This window comes from Galeopterus variegatus, unplaced genomic scaffold (genome assembly GCF_000696425.1).
Source record: "Galeopterus variegatus unplaced genomic scaffold, G_variegatus-3.0.2 Scaffold2445, whole genome shotgun sequence".
NCBI lineage: Eukaryota > Metazoa > Chordata > Mammalia > Dermoptera > Cynocephalidae > Galeopterus > Galeopterus variegatus.
Genome location: NW_007728556.1, coordinates 154,392 through 175,094, shown reverse-complemented (window position 1 = coordinate 175,094; position 20,703 = coordinate 154,392). Strand labels below are relative to the sequence as shown.

Here is a 20,703-nt window from a genome sequence, read left to right as displayed (position 1 = left end):
GCACCGAGGGCTGCGATCCCGTTGCCGGTCCCGGTCCGGTACGGGGGCGACACTGAGGGTTGCGATCCGTTGCCGGACACGGAAAAAGACAAAAAAAAAAAAAAAAAGAAAGTGAAGAGGTTAATATGAAATGTAAAAGCTCTGATTTCCTAAGAATCAAAAAAGATTTTTCAAAAAGCACATTTTCAAACTCTTCCTTTGTTCTTTCCAAAGCCAAAGATAAGAATATTTGCTTCAAGTCTTTGAACTCTGAGCTGACCTTCATCCACTAGTCTATATTCCTATTTAACCATTTTATCATATTCCTAAATCCTATTCACATTTATATATTTTTTTTTCTTTTCTTTTCTTTTTTACTTTTTTAAATAGGGGGCAGGAACATCTCTCTTAAGACATTCAGCCAGCCCCAGTAGAGGAGGCCATGGGATTTCAGAATAAAATAAAGAAAGGAAAAACCCATCCTCCTACCCACACCGTGTATGGAGACACTTACATTGAAGTCGTACAACACACCAAAGTTCGCTGCCGATGCCTCTTCAGCTCTGGGAACTGTTTTCCTAGGTAAGCTGCCATATGGCAAACCCCAGAGGTACTAGATGGAGAAGCAAAGAAAGCAGTTAACAATTGGGAATAAAAATCTGAGCCACATGTGATCACAAATGGTTTTATTTAAAAGCGCTTCTGAAAATTTTTTATGGGGACTTTGCAGGGCTCCATGTGGGGTCTCATTTTCTGGGAATTGACTACTAAATCCAGAGTTTAGAACAAAAGGAATGCTAAAGACCCAATTTTCTGAGTTCGGGGGACCACCAGCCATTGGGCTAACCACATTCCCAGCAGGCTTGCTGAGAAACCCCACTACCACCACCACCTCCAAACTGGTCTGATTTAGAGGAGGTCTGGCAAGGAGAGAGGTAGCCTTTGGGCACATCGCGATGTTCAACAAAATCTTACTACCCACATCTTCATATGAGAATACTCCTTAGGGATGGGTGCAAAGGGTTACTCTCTCCCTCATGTCAAGGAAGAGAGAACTCAAGAAATCATGTGCTTTGAGGGTGTGTACAAGGAAGAAATGCTTGTACCTGATTATAGTATTTGCCTTATCACTAATTTGGGGTTGCTGCCCTGAATTTGTGCAACCAAATTGGGAGAGAAGCACATTAGGGGAGAACAGTATTGGGGAGCAGTCGGCCAGTGAGAAGAAGAAGGGGGTCATAGGGAGGTGCCTTGGTGAGGACTTCCAAGTACCCCTCTAGCCTCCCGGCTTGCCAAGAAGATGCTGCTTCTTATGTGAGATGGAAACCTCCCTCCCCTGGGGCTGGGGGACAGAAGATGAGTGAGGTTTTACTGAAAAGGGGCTGGGAAAGGGTTCAAAATCATCCCCTGCTGACTCCGTCTGCACAAGCTGTATCTTCCACCCTTCGACCCCTCTGGCTTCTTGGACTGAACAGAATAGTCTCAAACTACACAAACTGTCTCACCCCAAAGTTGCAGGCATAGGGGAGATTAAGGTCCCAGGCTTGCCCAGGGACACAGGAGCTTGGGGAAAAGAGACACATGCTGCAGAGGAATGTTGTGCGAGGCAGCTGGGTGGACAGAGTCTAAAAATACAGCCCTGTTGCCAGGAGATGCCTAGTCCTGGCCTCTGGTGGCCCTGGGAAGTCAGCATGAAGGACACCCATCCTCTTTTGCTACAGTTGGTAATCACTCCCCAGAAGACAGGATATCCCTCAACATCTAACACAGACCTACAAAAATACATCCAAAGCCAATATGCTTCCTGGCTCCTGGAATATGTCCAGACAAACACACATTCACCCTATCCACTACATGACAGATATTCTGTCATTTTACACAATCTGAATGGATTAGCCACAGCCTTTCATTTCCTCCACAGGGAGGCAGCATAGTGTGGGCGAAAGAGGAGCCAGCGATAGAGTGGAGGAGTTTTAGGTTTCCTTGGAGAAATGAGCAAAAACAAAAATAAATAGATTAAATACGCACGTTCTGCTGCACTGCCTGACAGTTTTCACCTAAGAGATAACTATACAGGTCTTCCACCTTTTCTGTGAGCCAGACAGCCTGAGAAAACCCAGAATGATGTCAGGGGTTATAAAACTAGTAGATTAGACAGCAAATTTGGGGAACGAAAGATAGAATTATGTTTCCGAGTCCCAGATCAACTTAATAAAGAAAAAAAAAACACCCAAAACCCACCCTGAGATTGTAGCTAAGTCACACAAGCATTATATGACTTCATTTCCACATGTTCTAAATGGGGGAAGAAAAACTCTTCTATGGTCTCCCTAGTAAACTTGTTGTGAGGCTCAGTAAGTAAAGGAAGTGAACATGCTTTGTACTTGATTGTGAAGGTACAGCACTATTATTGTTATTATTATTATTATGATAATGAGGGGGCTTGATATGGAAACTGGCACTGATTTGAAGCTATGGGGATAAAAAGTCACTTAAAACACTACATTTTGGCTCTTGCCAATGCTGCATTGAACAAACAGGCTTTGAAATATTGATACCAAAAGGCCTTTTCTAGAGTAAATAAAACCTAACCCAACTTTTATAAGGTAAACATCCAAACAGGTCAGAGTCACTCAACCTTCATATGGGTAAAGGCCCCAAACTTAATCTGGCTTTTTGACCTTAGCTGACCCTCTCCCCACAGCAGATCAGGGTTTTGTCTTCTTTTTCAATCTGCTGCCTCTATCTGTTTTAATTTCTAACTTTGATTCTAAAAGACCCCGCTGCAGTGAGTGCATGTATGTGCATGTGTGTGTGTGTGTGCATGTGCGTGTGTGTGTGTGTGTGTGTGTGTGTGTGTGTGTGTGTGTGTGTGTGTGTGTGTACCTGGGTTATCTTACTTTATATCTGGAAGAAAAATTAGCTCATTTTATGTTTCTTCAATATAGAAAAGCCGAATGCTTTGAGTTGTATTAGGGAGCATTTCTTTTAAAGCGAACTTGGAAAAATAAATAAATACAACTCACAAGGTGTCAAAACCTTCTTGAACAATAGTTTTTAATATGTGGACGCAGGAACCACTTTAAGAATCTGACAGAAACCATAAACCTTTCCACATAAAAATGCACATTTAAACTTATGCTCGACATTTTATATATGCTTTCAGGAGGCTCACATACCCTTTGGAGCAAGGATTAGGACCTTTGGTCTATGGGCACCATTTCCAAGGCTAATCTTGACACGAGTCCTATGATTCTAAGAGATGAATGTAGCCAATTATCTTATAGAAGAGATTAAAGCTCTTCTAGGAGAGTGATCACATGAGAAACTTTTCGGCATGTTTTATAAATTGGAAGTCAGATCTCACCTCTGGCAACATGATGAGGCTGAATGTCAGGATAAAGAGAACCATATTTACCCCATACATCCATCTCAAGAAGAGGAAGTATGAGGCCACTGATGAGCCAAACTGACCTATGACAAAAAATAAAATAAAAAGGTTGAAGGAGAGGTCTAAACAAAACAAATAAAAGCTCTATCTTGGTGGCCCTCTGATGGAGTTTGGATTATTGTCCTCCCAAAACTCGTGTGGAAATCTGATCCCCAATGTGGCAGTGTTGGGAGCTGTTTGAGCCATGGGAGTGGATCCCTCATGAATGGATTAATGATCTCCCAGGGGTGGGAGTAGTAAATGAGTTCTCACTCTATTAGTTCCCATGAGAGCTGGTTGTTTAAAAGACCCTGGCGCCTCCTCTCTCTCTCTCTTGCTTCCTCTCACCATGTGATCTGCTTGTACCCACCTGCTGCCTGCCGCTGTCCACTGTGAATAAAAGCAGCCTGAGGCCCATGCCAGATGCAGCTGTCCCAGAATCGTGAGCCAAATAAACCTCTGTTCTTTATAAATTACCCAGTTATAGATATTCTATTATAGTAGCAAGAATGGACAAATACACCCTCCAAAATAAATCTGTCAACTGCAACACACCGGTTCTTTTCACATTTACCTTTCTTCTTTCTCTGTTCGGGAGGAGAAATGTCAGTCATAATAGAAGTGTTCCCTGTCACGTAGAATGAAGAACGTATGTAGAATGTAGTTGTGTAGACTGTGACCTACCCCTTCCAAGTCCATTCAAGGGAAAGCTACCTTTTGCTTAGCAACTTTGATTGCTGTCTGCAAAGCCTATTTTATCCCTTGACTTGACACGTAAGTGAGCAAATATGTCAGGTGGTAACTACAGTGTCAGCCAGTAGTTAGCTGTCATTACAGTGATAATTACTTCCGTCCCCACCCCTTTTCTTAGGCAAACAATGCTCTCCTCAAAGAAGTTTACAACCCCTCTTATGGATGGTTATCCCATAGGCCATCCTGTGCTGTTTGCCCTCATTATTGGCATTTTACAGGGGCAATGTAGAAGCTGAAAGTCCTTCATTCACTATGCACTTCTTTACTAAGTATCTTCTGCCAGGAATTCATCTTAGACACAGAACACAATGTCACAGACAGGGTGCCTACTCTAATAAAAGTTACATTTTAATGAGGAGTAGACATCAAGTAGGCAAGACACCTATGTATCAGGGTGTTTCAATAAGTTTGTGGAAAAATTGAATCAAAAGATAATACAACTTTTCCAAGAACTTTTTGAAGTACCCTCATATGTATATCTCTATATATTCATCTATTATAATAATGATAGCCAGATAGAGGCAAGATAAAGTACTGAGAGGGGCTGCTTTAGATAGGCTTGTTGAGGAAGGCCCATCAGAGAAAGTGACATTTGAGCAGAGATCCGAAGTTTGAGGAAGAGCAGCTCAAGCAGAAGAAAAATCAAGAATTAAAGTCCTGAGAGAAGCGAGAACTTGGGGCAACTGAGAAACAAATCTAAGCACAATGAGTGAGGGAAAGTGGTGACAGATGAGGATGAAGAAAGGCCAAACCACATGGTACAGGGCCTCATCAGGCCAGGTGACAAGTGAGGATTGTAGTTAAAATGTGATGAGAAGCCATTGACAGGTGTTAAGCAGCGGGGCTGGAAGGAGGGGCTGACACTCATGACTTTTCAAAAAACCACTTCAAGTTTAGAGAATGGATTGGGAGGCAATAGGCAAGAATCGTCTGTCAACTCGCACCTGCCCTAAACAGTGAAAAGTCAAGAGATCTGTCCACGTCTTATTGACTGAGGAAAAAAAAAAAGCATTCTCTTAAAGTAGTGAGTGGAAGAAAAAAAGAGAAATCTGAAGTCTCAGGTTGAGATTTCATAGATTTACAAAAGCCAAAGTTTCTTGGATGATCACTAAGGCTCGGCATCAAGTTGGTAGTTTTCCCAATCTTTCCAAAGATCATTTCCAGTTGTCCAAGAAAAAAAAATCAATGAACAGCCCCAGACACCCCTTACATCAGCTACTTTGTTCTTCCTCATTCAGCAAAACACCCCAAGGGCAAGGGGTTTTCTTGAGCCCTCTGGCTTTGAAACGTCACCAGTGGGGAAACATGATTACAGGAGAAGGAAGGTTCACATGGAGCAAATTCCAGCCTCTTCTTTCCAAGATGAGGCTGCCCTCACATGAGAGGAATACCTCTATTTCTGGACCTTAGTCTATTCTTTACCTTCCTTTTACTCGTTCCCTAACACAGTGGTGTTTGTTGTTGTTGTTGTTGTTTTAAGAAATTTAAAAGGTCAATCTCCCAATAGACATTTTGGAAGAAATCAATGATTCTGAAGACTGAGTATTTGGTTTTCTTTAAGCTCAAAAGAGAAACTTGGATTCATTTCACATTGTACAGGGGTGTAGAGTTCAATAACATGTACAGGAGCATGTGGTTTTGATATACAAGGTGCTTTAGAAAGTTTGGGGAAAAATGGAATTAAAAGACAATACAAATTTTTCCACAAGTGTTTTGAAGACCCCTCATACAAGCCCCCCAGATGCTGTAATCAGGTGCACTGGTCCGTCTGCAGAAATTCTGAAGCACATCTGCCCCTCCCAGGACATCTGATCATCCACCTGGCTACCAGTGATTTCATGTCGTTTCATGGCTCTTATGTTTGCTCTCTGGTGACGACTATCCGACGACTGTTCAGCCAGGTTCACTCATCATGTTTTATCAAAGGTAGTGGACTTCCAGCTTGTTAGTCATTACAGTTACTCATTTACTGGAAGAGAACATCTGTTTCTAGGTATCCAGGGTAAGATTTTCCCTGGAAACACATGTGAGACACTCTGGTAGATAGTCCCAAGCACAGGACACTAACCCACCCCTCCCTCCCTCCCTTCATCCCTTCCTTCCTTTCCTTCCTTCCTTCCTTCCTTCCTTCCTTCCTTCCTTCCTTCCTTCCTTCCTTCTTTTAGTTTTGCTCTTCTAATTATCACCACAGCCCACCCTCTCCCAGCCTTCATACATAACCCCTGTCAAATGAGTTTCATGAGTACAGGGTATAAATAAATATACCTAAATGCAAAAGAGAAAAACAAATTAAGATATCTCAGAGGGCCGGCCCGGTGGCGCACTCGGTAGAGTGCGGCGCTTGGGAGCGCGGCGGCACTTCCGCCGAGGGTTCGGATCCCGTATAGAGACCGGTCCGCTCACTGGTTGAGCGTGGTGCAGGCGCAACACTGAGGGTTGCGATCCCGTTGCCGGTCGTGGTACGGGCATGACACTGAGGGTTGCGATCCCGTTACCGGTCATGAAAAAAGACAAAAAGGAAAAAAAAAAAGATATCTCAGAAAGTATTCCCTCCTCCAACATACACATACCCATTATGTATTAAATATACTTTAGAGTCTAAAGCTTCCAAACTCCAGTGTTTGGACTTGAAAGTGGCTTCACAACTATTTTATCTGAAGGTACATTCTTTAAAGAATCCTAAGTGTAAAGAAAATGAATTTCAGGCAGACATATTTCATTAAAACTTGATGTACTGATTATAAGAAAGACCCAAACACAGGTTGAACAGATTAAGAAATCCAGAAGACAATGTTTCTCCTACAAATGGCAGAAGGAAAGCACCATAACACAACAAACAAAGACCATAAAGGAGACAAAATCAATCACCTGGTTGACATCAAAGCTCTATAGGACCTTTCCCTGTCTCAACACAAAAATGAAAAGGAAGAACAATTCCTTCTTCACCCACACTTATTCTAGTGGTTCTATCCTACTAGAGGATGTTAACTAAAGCTGGTGTTGACTATAAAGAAAATCCTTGGTATAGTGTGGCTGCAAATATAAATGAAAAGAGCAGTCGTTTCCACATACTTAGTCTCTCAGATAAAATTGATTTATTCTTGTAAGAAAAAAATGGGTAATAATAATAATAATATCTAACATAACTTAATGATCAATTATGTGCACTAAGAATTTAACCAGCATCGAGCATTCCCCCTCTCACATAGAAGGCAGTAGCACCACAACAACCAGGGTCTCCATACCACTTCCATGGAGGTGGTCCACAATAGCCACCACCACAACTTCTACCACCGCAAGGATGGCTTGCCACCACAGTAGTAGCCATGACCACTGTGCAGGCTGCTTGCTGCACATTTGACTGCATTGACACAAAAATTACCAGAGGAGCCTGGAAAAGGAGGAGGAAGTCTTTCTCCTCAAAGTCCACTCCATAGTAATAGAAGAAGCAATTGATCTACCAGATGACCAGAAATCAATGCTGAGACACTAGAAATATGAAAAAAACAAGAAAATATGACATTGCCAAAGGAATATAATACTTCTCAAATACAAGAACTTGCAGAACAGGAAACCCTTGAAATGAATGAAAAGGAATTCTGAGTAATGATCTTAAGGAAACTCAAAGAGATAAGAGAAGACTTAGACAACAAGTGAAATGAGAAAAAATATACAGGATACAAAGGAGGAAATTCACAAAGAGTCTAATACCTTACAAAAGAATGTAGCAGAACTCCTGGAACTGAAGGACTACGTCAGTGAAATAAAAAACACAACCGAGAGCTTAAACAGCTCATGATAACAAGCAGACAAATATGAGCATGTCTAAATAGGAAAAGACCAATTAAATGATCTGCTGCATGAGTACAATGTAAATGCCACCATGTTAGGCAAGGATATAATCCACAGACTTTTCAAACTAGTCTGGGGATAGGGAATTAAATGTAACAAATTTGACTTGCATTTTCTGGAGCCTTTGATCCAGTAGAGACACATGGAGTCTAAACTCTGTCTCTGTATTGCCTATCGGAAGCTATTTCCAGTCTGAAAGATAAGTCTATCCCATTATCATTTTGATTCTGTAATCTACTATTAGAAAAAAGTAGATTTTGATTCTGAGAAATCTCCAGCTTGACAGACATTCAATTATTTAATCTATGGTTTCAACAGTAATATTTGTGTCACAGTGCATATAAATTATATTCCTGGGTGGGGCCGGCCCGGTGGCGCACTGCTATAGTGCACCGCTTGGGAAGTGCGGTGGCGCTCCCGCCGAGGGTTCGGATCCCACATACAGACCGGCCGCTCACTGGCTGAGCGAGGGGTGGGAGCAACACTGAGGGTTGCGATCCCGTTGCCGGTCCCGGTCCGGTACGGGCGCGACACTGAGGGTTGCGATCCGTTGCCGGTCACGAAAAAAGACAAAAAGGAAAAAAAAAAATTATATTCCTGGGGCTACAGGCATGTAGCTTCTTCAGCAAAATATGCAGTGCAGTGTGGCTAATAAGGTATATCATGAGGGTAAGCCTGGAGTTTTAGGCATTTAGGCATGACACCTTTTCAATGCTAACATGACAGTAAAACCTCATGGCATTGCCATGCAATGTAAACTTCACAGCATACTCTGCGGCAGGAATTCTCAAATCTGTTGCTTAAGTGAAAAAAAAGTTGGGAATCATCAGGTGAGTACCTGGTCCCCACTAGCAAAGGGATCCAGGTCTTACTGGAATCAAGAAGGAAACAGCACGAGTTTTAGATCTGACTTAAGTTTCACTTGATTCTGCCAATTATTAAACAGAGCTTTGAGAAACTCGATGAAGGCTGATAACTTGGGACTCTTAAAACCAAATATTTAAAAAATATTTGTTCAGTATATATTTAGAGATTGATCAGAGAGTGAGGCAAAGTGGATTAGAAAGACTATTTGGCATGGAGTGCAACTGTTCCTGTTTTGAACATGCCACTTATCACAATCCATAATCATCTTCATTATTTATTTGCTTCTATTTTATGATCTGTCTTCCCTTCCCAACCATACACATATTAACACACTTGTATGTAAGATAAATGAGAGTGGAGTCTTTGCCTGTCTTTATCAGCAACAATAGTTCCTGGAAACATACCTAGGATATGACAGGCATTCAGTGAGTATTTGCTCAATTAATCAGTAATGTCAAGTTTAGTCTAAAGATTAAATGAGATATTATATTTTAGATTATTTTGACATTCAAAAGGAATAAAATCATATTTCTAAAGCTTCTGTCAGATTAAATGGTCATTTCTTTAAGAAGAAAAGCATTTGTTAGTTCTGTAATTAAATGTATGTTTTATAAATAGGGTACATACTTAACCATCTTTACTCTGAATGACTATAGAAGGTAATTATACAGGCCTTACTTGGTATAAATCTGCTTTCAATTTAAATGTTTTAATAATTTACCACTCAAAAGTATAAAGTAAAGAATTTGATTTCTATATATACATCTAAGAATGATCATAACATAAATCACAGAGTGTTAGGCTGGAAATGACCTCCTACAGTAACTAGTCAACCCCCCAGATTTTGTGGAAACAGAGAGCCAGAGATGGAAAAAGATTGCCAAACTTTTAGGGAGCCAGTAGGGAGCAAAAAGGCCTCAACACTTAGAAAACTGATTCCATGTCACATTTTTTTCCCACTTTTCATTCAATTCAGCTTCAAAGACTATCACAGATACAACTTTATATCTGGCAGGGTAGATTCTATGAGATTGTTAATCCAACCTAATTTCTCTACTAATATATCTTAGATAGGTTTCATACTTTTCAACTAATACAATAGCCCAAAAGCATATAGTTTACTTATGATTATCATTAAAATCTTAGTACATTCAGTATCTTCTACAATACGAAATATATAATTAAATAAATAACTCACTAGAAAGTAAATACATGAGAAAATAGGGTAACTATCAAGGAAAGCTATTGCTACTTTTCCTGGCACTGGCTTGGTAGAATCCTATCTAAAAACTTGGCTGCAAACATTTAAAAAGAAAAAGCTTATAAAATCTCCCTCAAAAAGCAGCATGCCACATGGAAAGCATGCCATAAGCTTTGAACTAAGATAGACTTTGCCTTTTATACCTCAACTTTGTTACTAACTAATTCTGGGATAGTTATTTAACAATAACCATAAAATAGGAAGGTTCATGTGCACATTGCAGGCACTTTGGAGATTAAATAAAATGTTTGTAGAGTGTCTGACTCATGGTGTCACTCAGTAAATGGTGGTTGTGGTGATTGCTGGTGGAATAGAAAATAAGGGTCAATTCTTCACAACGGAAGCAATGCACCATCAATAGCAAAGAAGTCAGAACGATCTAACCAAATAATAAATTATATAGGAAAAGAAAAATAACCCACATTCGCTTAAATTGTTCAGCTTGGCTGTTCCAAATTTCCTGGAGGAAGAGGGGAAAAGAGAAGACAACTGAAGGTATTACTGAGCAGCATTCAATCTGGTTTTTCCACAGTGACACTCGTGATGGATGGTCATTCCTGTCTGCAATCTCTGGCAATAGAAATAATTCCATCTGTTTCTATCCCACTCAAGATAAATAATTAGAACACAAATGAGCATGACATTATTATTAAGATAGGCTAGAACTCACTCTAATATGCTTTCTAAATAAATAATTTTCTAGTTCATGTATTTTAACTAAATTACAAATTTCTTGGGATACACCTTATGATGGATCAATATTTAACCCCACCATTTCATAAATTTGTACAGTATGGCCCAGATGGATTAAATGACTGGCTCAAAGTCAAACAGCTAATCTGTAGCAAAGCAAGGACCAAATCCAGAGTTCTTCCACATATATGTGTCAGGATCTTAATGTTCCAAATGGCCTTCTGTTCCTCAGTGCCTTTCAAGGTACCATGCTTCAGTTGTACAGTTGAAATCTAAGGTTCCATGATGTCTGCTCTTTTTTGACATGTCTAAACTCCTCCTTCTATTTCCTAGAAAGGCAGACATTTGAAAAGTTAATCTGTCATTTTATTCAACACATACATATTAAGTGTCAAGTGGGGTCCAGGAGTGAAGAAAACAAAATCTCTGCTTCCATGTCTACTGAGAGAAATGAGCATAAAATAAAATAAAATAAGAGTTTGTTAAAAAAATTAATTTAAAAATATAGTATTATAGATAGCATTAAGTGTTAAGGAGAAAATAAAGCAAGAAAGGAATGACATGTGCAGTATGTGGGAGGAGGTGCAATTAATAAACTGATGTATTTTAATTTATTGCCACCTAATAACTGCCATTTAATAAGGAGAGATAGAGGACTGAGGGACGGCCACTCCTAAAATGTGCCCAATCATGTCAGTGAAATGTTCATCAGCTGTGTTATCTCCCGATGGCACCTCCATTTCAATTACATGATTCAACATTTAACCAGCAGGAAAACCTGCCTCTGATCTGCAGAGGCACAGATGAAAATCACTTCTTAGTCAAAACCCTGAGAAACCAGAATATGGAAAGACTGTGCTCAAAATTTTTCAAATGTTATCTTGTTTTCTTTATTTTATTTTATTTTATTTTATTTTAAAGATGACTGGTAAGGGGATCTTAACCCTTGACTTGGTGTTGGCAGCACCACACTCTCCCAAGTGAGCTAACTGGCCATCCCTATATAAGGATCTGAACCCATGGCCTTGGTGTTATCAGCACCACACTCTCCCAAGTGAGCTAACTGGCCATCCCTATATAAGGATCTGAACCCATGGCCTTGGTGTTATCAGCACCACACTCTCCCAAGTGAGCTAACTGGCCATCCCTATATAAGGATCTGAACCCATGGCCTTGGTGTTATCAGCACCACACTCTCCCAAGTGAACCACACACAGGCTGGCCCTTGTTTTCTTTATATTATCTATTATTATTTTAAAAAAATTATTTACTATTTTATTTATAACATTTTAAAATTATTTTCTTTATTCTGAGCTTAGAGCACTGCACTAAGTAGGTTTGATTGGGTACATTCTCTCACCTTTGCTGTACATTATTTCACAAAATGAAGGCACAATATGAATATTCAGACAGCAAGTTCCTAGATGACTATTGTTTATTCTACTACAGAGGTTGGAAAATGAGATTTTAAGACTTCCTCACTCTTTTTAAACATTGTTCATTTTGATTGTTGTCTAACATTCATTCAATGTCATGTTCATTGCCAAAATAAAATCTCTACCTTCCTAGAAATGTGACTCAATGTCATTGTCCACAGTACTGACTTTGCTGTGTAGGAGAGAAAACCAAGTCAGAATGTTTTGGTCTAAGGAAGGATATAAGAGAGGGGTCTCCAGTGCTGACCGTGGCAAGTGCTAGCAAATCTTCACAGTGACCAAAGAGCCATAAGAAATGCTTTTGTTTGGCTGGGGTTTTGTTTTTAATCTTCCCAAGAATTTAGAAACTGAGAAACGCATCTGATAAGCTTAGGAGACATTTATCTAGGACAACCTTTCCCATCCAATGAGATCCGAAGAGAACTTACTTTCTATCGCCTTGATTTTATTTTCCCATGGGACACAAGCAGCTTTGAAGTTCTCGAAATCACGGAGGAATTTTACCCATTTCTGAAAAGGAAGGCAGGTACAACAGTAAATCCCATCCTCTTGGTTTGTCAAGATGTTTGTCCCCCAGCCAAAAACATCACCAGGTAACAAGCTTGGAAAGATCTCTCTGGCACCAAATACTGCTTTCTTGTAAAAAGGAAAAACAGGAGGTTTCACTTGCTTCCCTATTTCCCACCACCCCCAGGCAAACTTAATGCAAAAACTGTTTATTCACCCCCTGTTTTGGGGGAAATATTCTGACCACCAAAAAGATCTGTTTATTCTACCAGACAAGAAGAGAGCAGGGACTGAATTAACACATATTAAGTGACTGGCACACAGTATATGCTTAATTAAAATCCATTGCATGAAGGAATTAATGAAATCTGAATAAGACATAGTTGCCCTTTTGAAAAGCTTCTGATCTAGTAGAGTGGATTGTATATAAACAGGTAATTTCAACACAGGCTGGCATGGGACACTTCATTCTGGTAGAGGCAGAGCAATCAGCTAAATGGAAAGGCATGGTGTCATAGAAAAGGAAAGAAAAAAATCATGTTAGTTTTACAAAAGGTCTTCCTTCCATTTCACTCCCCAGTGTTGGCTCATCCATGGTCAAGGGGACCACTAGGAACAGTGGAAACAGATAAATAACTTTGCATGTGCACATTATGGTGGGATAATGAGGTCTGAACAGGCACACAGAGTCTAAATAACATTATAAGACAAGTCTGAAGTTCAAAAGATTCCCCGGACTAGAACAGCCCAAATGTCCATCAATAATAGAACGAATAAATAAAGTGTAGCATTTTTATATGACAGAATACAACACATCAATAAAAATGAACTATACCTCCCACAGCAACATGGATGTGTCTCACGAACATAATATTGCATCAAAAAACCAGAAACGAAAGCATAAGTATTATGATTCTATTTATTTAAACCACAAAAACAGATAAAACTAATAATCTATTATGTGTGTGCGTATGCATGAAAATTAAGATATATGAACTTTATTTATGAAACTTCACTTTCATGGGAATACATGTACTTACAGTTGGTATAAATTTTGTAAAGGGGAGATAATAATACCTATGCAGTTACTTTACTGTGAGAACTAAACGTAACTTTATAGAAGGGTTCAATTCAGTGCTTGGCACATAGTAAGTGCTAAATAAATGTTAGTTGCTTTTCTATTTTCTTCAAAAATCTATATTTATATCAGCATATCATTTTTTTTTAATTTCTATCCAATGTATAGTCGATGTTCCTGGTGGAGAAAAGCTATATGGCCCTGCAGTTTGTGGACATTTTGAGAAAATGTCCTTGACCTTTTGAGAAAGAGACCTTGTCCAGAACCCCATACCTCTCAGAGAACGAAATGAAAAGAACATAATCTTTTTATTTTTGGAAGTGATAAAATCATACAAATAAGTCTTTTGCCATAAATCAGTGTTTCCCAACTTACTTTTTGCTTGAACTCTTCTAATAACAAGTTTTTTCCTGACCCCTGCTCCCCACAAACTTTAATACCACGGACATACTGTGTATGTACTATATGTGTATCTGTGCTTTATACAGACAAAGTGTAAGAATTTGTTTACCCCCTCGGGATAGAACCAATGTTCTCCGCCTTGGGGACAATATGGCATAAACCAGACCGAATTATAAAAATACTTACCTTGGCCATCATCATCTTAAATGCAAACCACCGTTTTCCTTTTCCTTTCCCAAGTGCACCTTCATTTTCATTCACAAATTTTTTTGCTTCTCTGCAAAAATAAAACAAAATAAGGGGTAGGTAGAGGTGGGTTGAGATTAATAGAGTATAGAAGTCTGCAGTCTTATTTCTTCTAGGCTCTCTAGACCCTTAACCAGTGAACCTAAGCTGTATTTTATAACCTAGAGACTTTTAATGCATGGTTAAGTTTTTAATTCTGGCCAAGAAGTGTAAGATATTTTAGTCTTACTTCACTGGAGTCATCAAAAAGCAAGAAATTTATGCTAAGTGTCAAAATAGAGAACGCTAGATCTCATTTCTACCACATATAAAATTGAATCTGAAGTTTACATCAGATTCTGGCAATCAGAATGCTTTTTAAAAAATACTTTCTTTTCTTCTTTTTTAAGAATTCCTTTAAAACAAAAAAGAGTAGAGAGTTTAGGACAAACTGACATAGAACTTACTTACTGACCTGGCATTTAATCCCATAAAAGCAATTATGTCTTAAAACAGAAAAATCAAACTATAAAGCAAATTGAGTACAGGAAAGAGAGAAAAGGAAAGAAATACTTTTGGCTTCGTATCCAGAAAGGGCTTTAAATTTAAACTTTAACATTATTCCCAAATATCTGTACATTTATGGTAGTCACATAAGTATCTATGTGCATGTGTTAAAAACATTAATTCATCAAAATGAACAATGTGAACACATATATATATAAATACATACTACAACGTCTGTAACCTTGTTTTGTCATAGTTATTAAATGAATGTTTCTCTTCACCTCTTAAGGGCTGAAGAGCATATTACCTGTGTGATGGAGAGCAGCCTCTGTTGTGATAAGAACAGATAACCCAAATGGAGATTGTGATTCTACAGGTGTAGCTTTGTTGTCAGTTAAATGGCCCCTGGAACGTGTAGTTTTACAGACAAGACCCTTCAACACATGACTATAAATAAACTTTTTACTAACACATGAATTAAACCTTAAAAAATGAAAGGCCAGTAAAGGATTTTTTTTTTGTAAAATGTTCCTTAATATCAGTGCTAAACTCAGGATTTTGTAACACACAGCAATCAAAAAACAACATGCACCTGCTGCTGTAACCAGTCCTAGGAGTGATGCCTCATTGTTCACCTGTGTATGTTCACGCATCCATTTTCCGGCACAAAAACACAAGCACAATGGTGGAGATTCTCTTCAGTCATCAAATAGAATCCCCTAATCAGTTCCTTGACAATAGAGAAAATTTCTCATCCTTTTGTATCTCCCATAACATTGACCACTGCTTTGACCACAGGAGGTACTTAACTTCTGGAAATAGAGCTGTTGGACATAATTTGTAGTAGATGTAGACAGGGGAGTACCTAATAATTGTATTTTCTGCATCAAGTACTGCTGGAAGGCAAACTCATTTCCAGACTTTAGGATTGCACCCTTTGCTGCATGATTAGTCTTCTCTGAAACCCAACTGGTGGCCTCCTAGACATGGAGAAGAATTACTAGACTGGCTTTGTCCCATGCCCTGATGTTTGACATGACCTCTGGTCTGGGAAGATTAGTTGAAAAACAGTTTCTAAAACATTCAACATATTCTAAAATGTTCAGTAAAGCCATGTCAAAAATTACAAACTGAGTTCTCATGGCTGGGTTTTTAGGTCCATGCAATGAATAAAACACATCCCATTTAAGCATTAACTATGTGCTATAGAGGTGACAAGGTAGGAGGGAGGGTGGGATCTAGCAGAGACTTTATAAAATGTTGAACTTTAGGATCTAACCTGAAGATTGGGTAACCTGGGTTCTAATCCAGCCTCTGTGATCTGTCTCTAGGGCCTTTCCTTTTTAGTGCTCTCTGTACCCACGTTCGTGAGTGTCCTGCTTTTCAGAGGAGCACACACTTGCCCAGCACTCGCACTGGCCTGAGCAAGGTCGGGCACAGTTTCCCTCAGTTATAGTGTGGCTTCTGACGGGCCAGGATCTGCCAACCAACCAACAGTCAGGCAATTGCTTCTCTGCTTGCTGGAGTGGTGGCGAGAACAGGTGAGATCATAGATGTGAAACTACTGAAGGAATTATTACACAGGTAACTCAACTGTAACGCTTGCTTGGAAACTGTTAATTTGTCCTAACATGATTGATATATTACAATTTAAGCATAACATGAATTTGGGGTTTGTTCATGTGTGATTTTATCCACTAGGTGAACGCAGAAAACTGCACCCAGCTGAAACATGCAGTGTAGAAACACATAAAATACACACACCTCATCTACCCGCTACTTCAGCTCCTAACACAGGTTAGAAAAGCCTCACCCATTTGCAGCTGGGTTACAGTGACCTCCCTGCCACACTACACAGTAACCCACAGGCTGCAACACTTTTGAAGGCCACTTCCACAAGCAAATTTTAGATCCTTTTCAAGGTAAACTGCCATATTTATTGTAGCATTTATATATTCCTTAACATGAACATGTATAAAATGTTGCTGCCATTCTATCAAATTTCTACCTTTTTCTTTAATGTGTCATTAATTATGTGTCTGAGTATCATGCCCTCCTTATTTTTTCCTATAAGCCCTGTGGTCTTTATTGCCCAATTTTGCATAGCATAGTGAATTTTAGGATCCATACATTGTGTTCTTGCACTACTAATTATAATTCAATTATCTGGCATCACAAATTTTGAAATTCATAAAACCAAGTATACACAGGAGTTATCACATCAGTCTCTGTTATAATGAACATGTATAAATAGAGAACTCAAAAATTCTTAGTAATAAAATCAAAAATTTGTTTTTCAAGTGTAATAAAGTGCCCACTTATGGGCATATTTACTACTCTAGATATTTAGCAGATAATTTAAAAGTCATTCAGTTTAGCCTGTTAAGAGTTATGTCTCTTTCTAGATGAGCAGCCAGTTAGAAAGCATGACTTTCTTCTAAGCAGTCAGAAGTGTAAAGAAATAGCTATGCTACTCTATATTTCTGCTCAAGTTTTTAATTTTGTGAGCTGATGAGCATTAAACTAGCAAAATTTAGAGGGAAGGAAGTCAGCTTTATAACCAAGTAAAAATCACTACAAAATTAATTATAAATTCATTTAATAATATAGAATCCTATTTACATGGCATTAATAAAGTTTTTGTCAGTTATTATGAATGTAATTTTCCTTTGAATAATATAAGCAGGTTTTTACTGCTTGTTCTTCAGCTGCTAATCCTTTTCCCTGGTGCTAGGTATAGCTTCAGATTTTTCTTTCAATTACTACTACCTCCCTGCTCCTCCAAACACATATATGAATTCTAAGTGATTTATAGGCAAAAGTCCAGATTCCTCTCTATATTATAGAATCTCAGGAATGAACGTTTTCCCTTCCTTACTGCCCTGCACCTTCCTTCATTCTCCAATAGACACCCCCCCAATTTCATACCGAAGGGACCCCTGAGTAGCGTTTCTAGCTACTCCCTGCTCACCGCTGCCCACCTTGGCCAGAATGACTAAGAGACTTAACTCATCAGAAATCTTGGGGATGACTTTCAAAGAAAGCCAGGGGCCATGAGGTGGCCCTAGAGTGATTGTCTAGCAAAAAGAGATTCTAAATCCCTCAAATCTGATGCTCACGGGATGTAAGGAAGTGCTCTTGCAGCTTGCAGGCCTAGAAGGGACACTGGGCTGGAAGAGCTCCGGGACTCCATGAGAGAATGTGCGTTAACCCTGTTTTCGGGGCTGACTTTTGCAATGAGCTGGTATGATTTCAGAATGGAAGAAAACTAGTATCATCAATCCCATCCTCCCCACTAACACATTCCTTAAGCAGAAGACATATTTCATTGTGCAATTAGAAATGAGGTACAAAAAGGAAACAACCAGTATAGAGAGAAACACTGACCGATACACATCACACATAAAGTGCCCATGACGGATATCAGAATGCAAGAAAATAAAGAACAGAGTATTTAGAAAACTAAGAAGCAAGAAAACTTCTTCATATTTTTTCAATAGTCATTCATTTTCCTATCCATTTGTATTTATCAGAATAATTTAAAGGAATTTTAAATTATTCTACATAGCTGAGATGAAATAGTCTTTTGTGGATAAACTTTGAGTATCCATTGGCCTCAAACCATCCAAATGTCTGATTGAAAAATGTCTGTCATCCCTTTAAATTGCACTCAACCAAAGCTGCCATGCCAAGACTGTAATCCTGTCTCCAAGTCTCAGTACTCAAGCAAGCCCTGGTAGAATATGCACAGCTCTCTGAGCTGTAACCCCAGACCCAGGGATAAATAATTGAGTGAGGTCTATTTAATGACAATAATACCTGGCCTCATCATTCATTCATCAACCCCTTGTGTTGGTAGTTAGAATAATAAGGTTCCATGGGCTTTCAAGAATGCTTTCACAGCTAGTTGAAGGAGCACGCTTTGGCCTAACTTACAAAATAGATAATTTACCCATAACACATGATACAACCCTGATTACCCAGAAGACTTACTCGGACATGCTGTGCTGCCTCTGACACGTTCTCATCCCAGGAACCGTGTTCTCCTTTTGAATTAGGTTAAGTTGACTTTTCCTTCCTCATGTTTTCAGTTTGATAATATGATTGAGAAACCAATTTATTTTTCAAGTAAATGAAAGATGTTTCAAAACTGGAGTTTCAGGCAACTATAATCAGAACTTGTACTCATGAACACTTCTCAGTAAAGGGTAAAGAGAACAGAAGAATGAGGGGTCTTTTCATAATAAGTACTGCTATTTAAAAAAAAAAAAAATCTAACCAATAGTCCAGAGAACTTTTTTGAAAAAATATTACTGAGTAATTGAAAAAGAGTTGCAGAGGTAAGAAGCTACTGAAATGTACAGAAATTAAAAATAAGGGCTATAGGCCTCCTAGATAATATAACTCTATAATTAGGCTAGTAGAATTATTTAGTTATCTCAAAACTAAAAGTGATGATTTAAAACATGTTTTTCTAAAGGTAATGCTGCTGGCAGTGGCTGGAATGGTTAAGATGTTCAGTTGCTTCATCTATGAAATGGAGATAATAATAGTAGCTACTCTATAGGATTGCCATATGCTTTATGGAAATATACATACATAATGTGATCGACTTAGTCCACAGAAAACAGCGAAAGCTCTATAATGGGAACTACTACTAACAGCGACAGTACTAATAGGGCTGACTTTAATTTTTATGCCGAGTCTCCAAATTACAAAGTCAAGAAAAGACTAGATACTTCAAGGCAAATCCCCAGCCCATTTTTCTCAGATTGTTACCCCAATGAGACATGGTGATTGTTCTCGTTATTAAGTGATCAGGAGAGGATTTAACCCTGCATTTGAGACGTGACGAGAGGGCCCAGGTAATGGGCTTCAGAAGCCCCAGTTCTGACACAGCCCGGGAGGAAGCTGCCGGGGGTTGCAGCCTGAGCCCTGCTCCAGCTGTGCTGCTGCAGAGAGGTCAGGACAGGGACCAGCTGGGAAGCCTGAGGTAAGAGGTGAAAGGGGATCTCTCTGTCTCTGTCTCAATCTCTCTCTCTCTCTCTCCAACCAGAGGATAACCCGAGAATATTATTTCTCCAATTGTGTTTTCCCTCAAAACTCTGCACATGTTCTCTGTCTCATTAAATTGCAAAATGTTATACGTGGACTACATTCTATTAAATTCTGTGATCTGTATCTCACATTATAATTGGGACATGGGTTTGAATCCTGGCTTTGTCACACACTACCTGTGCGATCTTGGGAGAATTTCTAGACACTTTCGATCCAAGTTTCCTCCCCTGTGGAATAAGATCAACAGCAACAACAGCGACAGCTAATACACCGAGTGCTTGCCACATGCCAGGCTCTCTTCACATCTGTCATCTCGCTTAATCCCCACAAAATCCTTCAAGGTGGGCACTGATAGTATACCCATCTCAGAGATGAGAAAACTGAGGATTAGCTAAGTAAAATAAGTACCCAAGGTCACCCAGTAAGTGGCACAGCTCTATGTTTTTGAGCTCAATGTCTGTAGTTCTCTCAAAATAACATGATTATTTACTTCAGGGAACTGGTATAAGGACATACAAAAGTTGAAACACGTAGGCAAAGCCATACCCGGCACTTTTGGGTAAATGGTACTCTTGATTATTATCCAAAGATATTTATTATTTTTCTTAGGAAGTGTTTATGATATAACATCAGGTAAAACTTTACAATATAGAAC

The 20,703-nt window shown here is 39.1% G+C and overlaps 1 protein-coding gene across 1 annotated transcript in view; it reads right to left on the bottom strand.

The window, feature by feature from the left end:
• The window catches only part of TMC1 (transmembrane channel-like 1), a gene marked incomplete at its 5' end in the record, with an annotated part of 129,350 nt that overhangs the window by 77,124 nt on the left and 31,523 nt on the right, over positions 1-20,703 (bottom strand). The window contains 4 exon segments of the mRNA XM_008581725.1: positions 494-592; positions 3,347-3,453; positions 12,700-12,781; positions 14,445-14,535. Coding sequence (XP_008579947.1) covers positions 494-592; positions 3,347-3,453; positions 12,700-12,781; positions 14,445-14,535 — 379 coding nt within the window.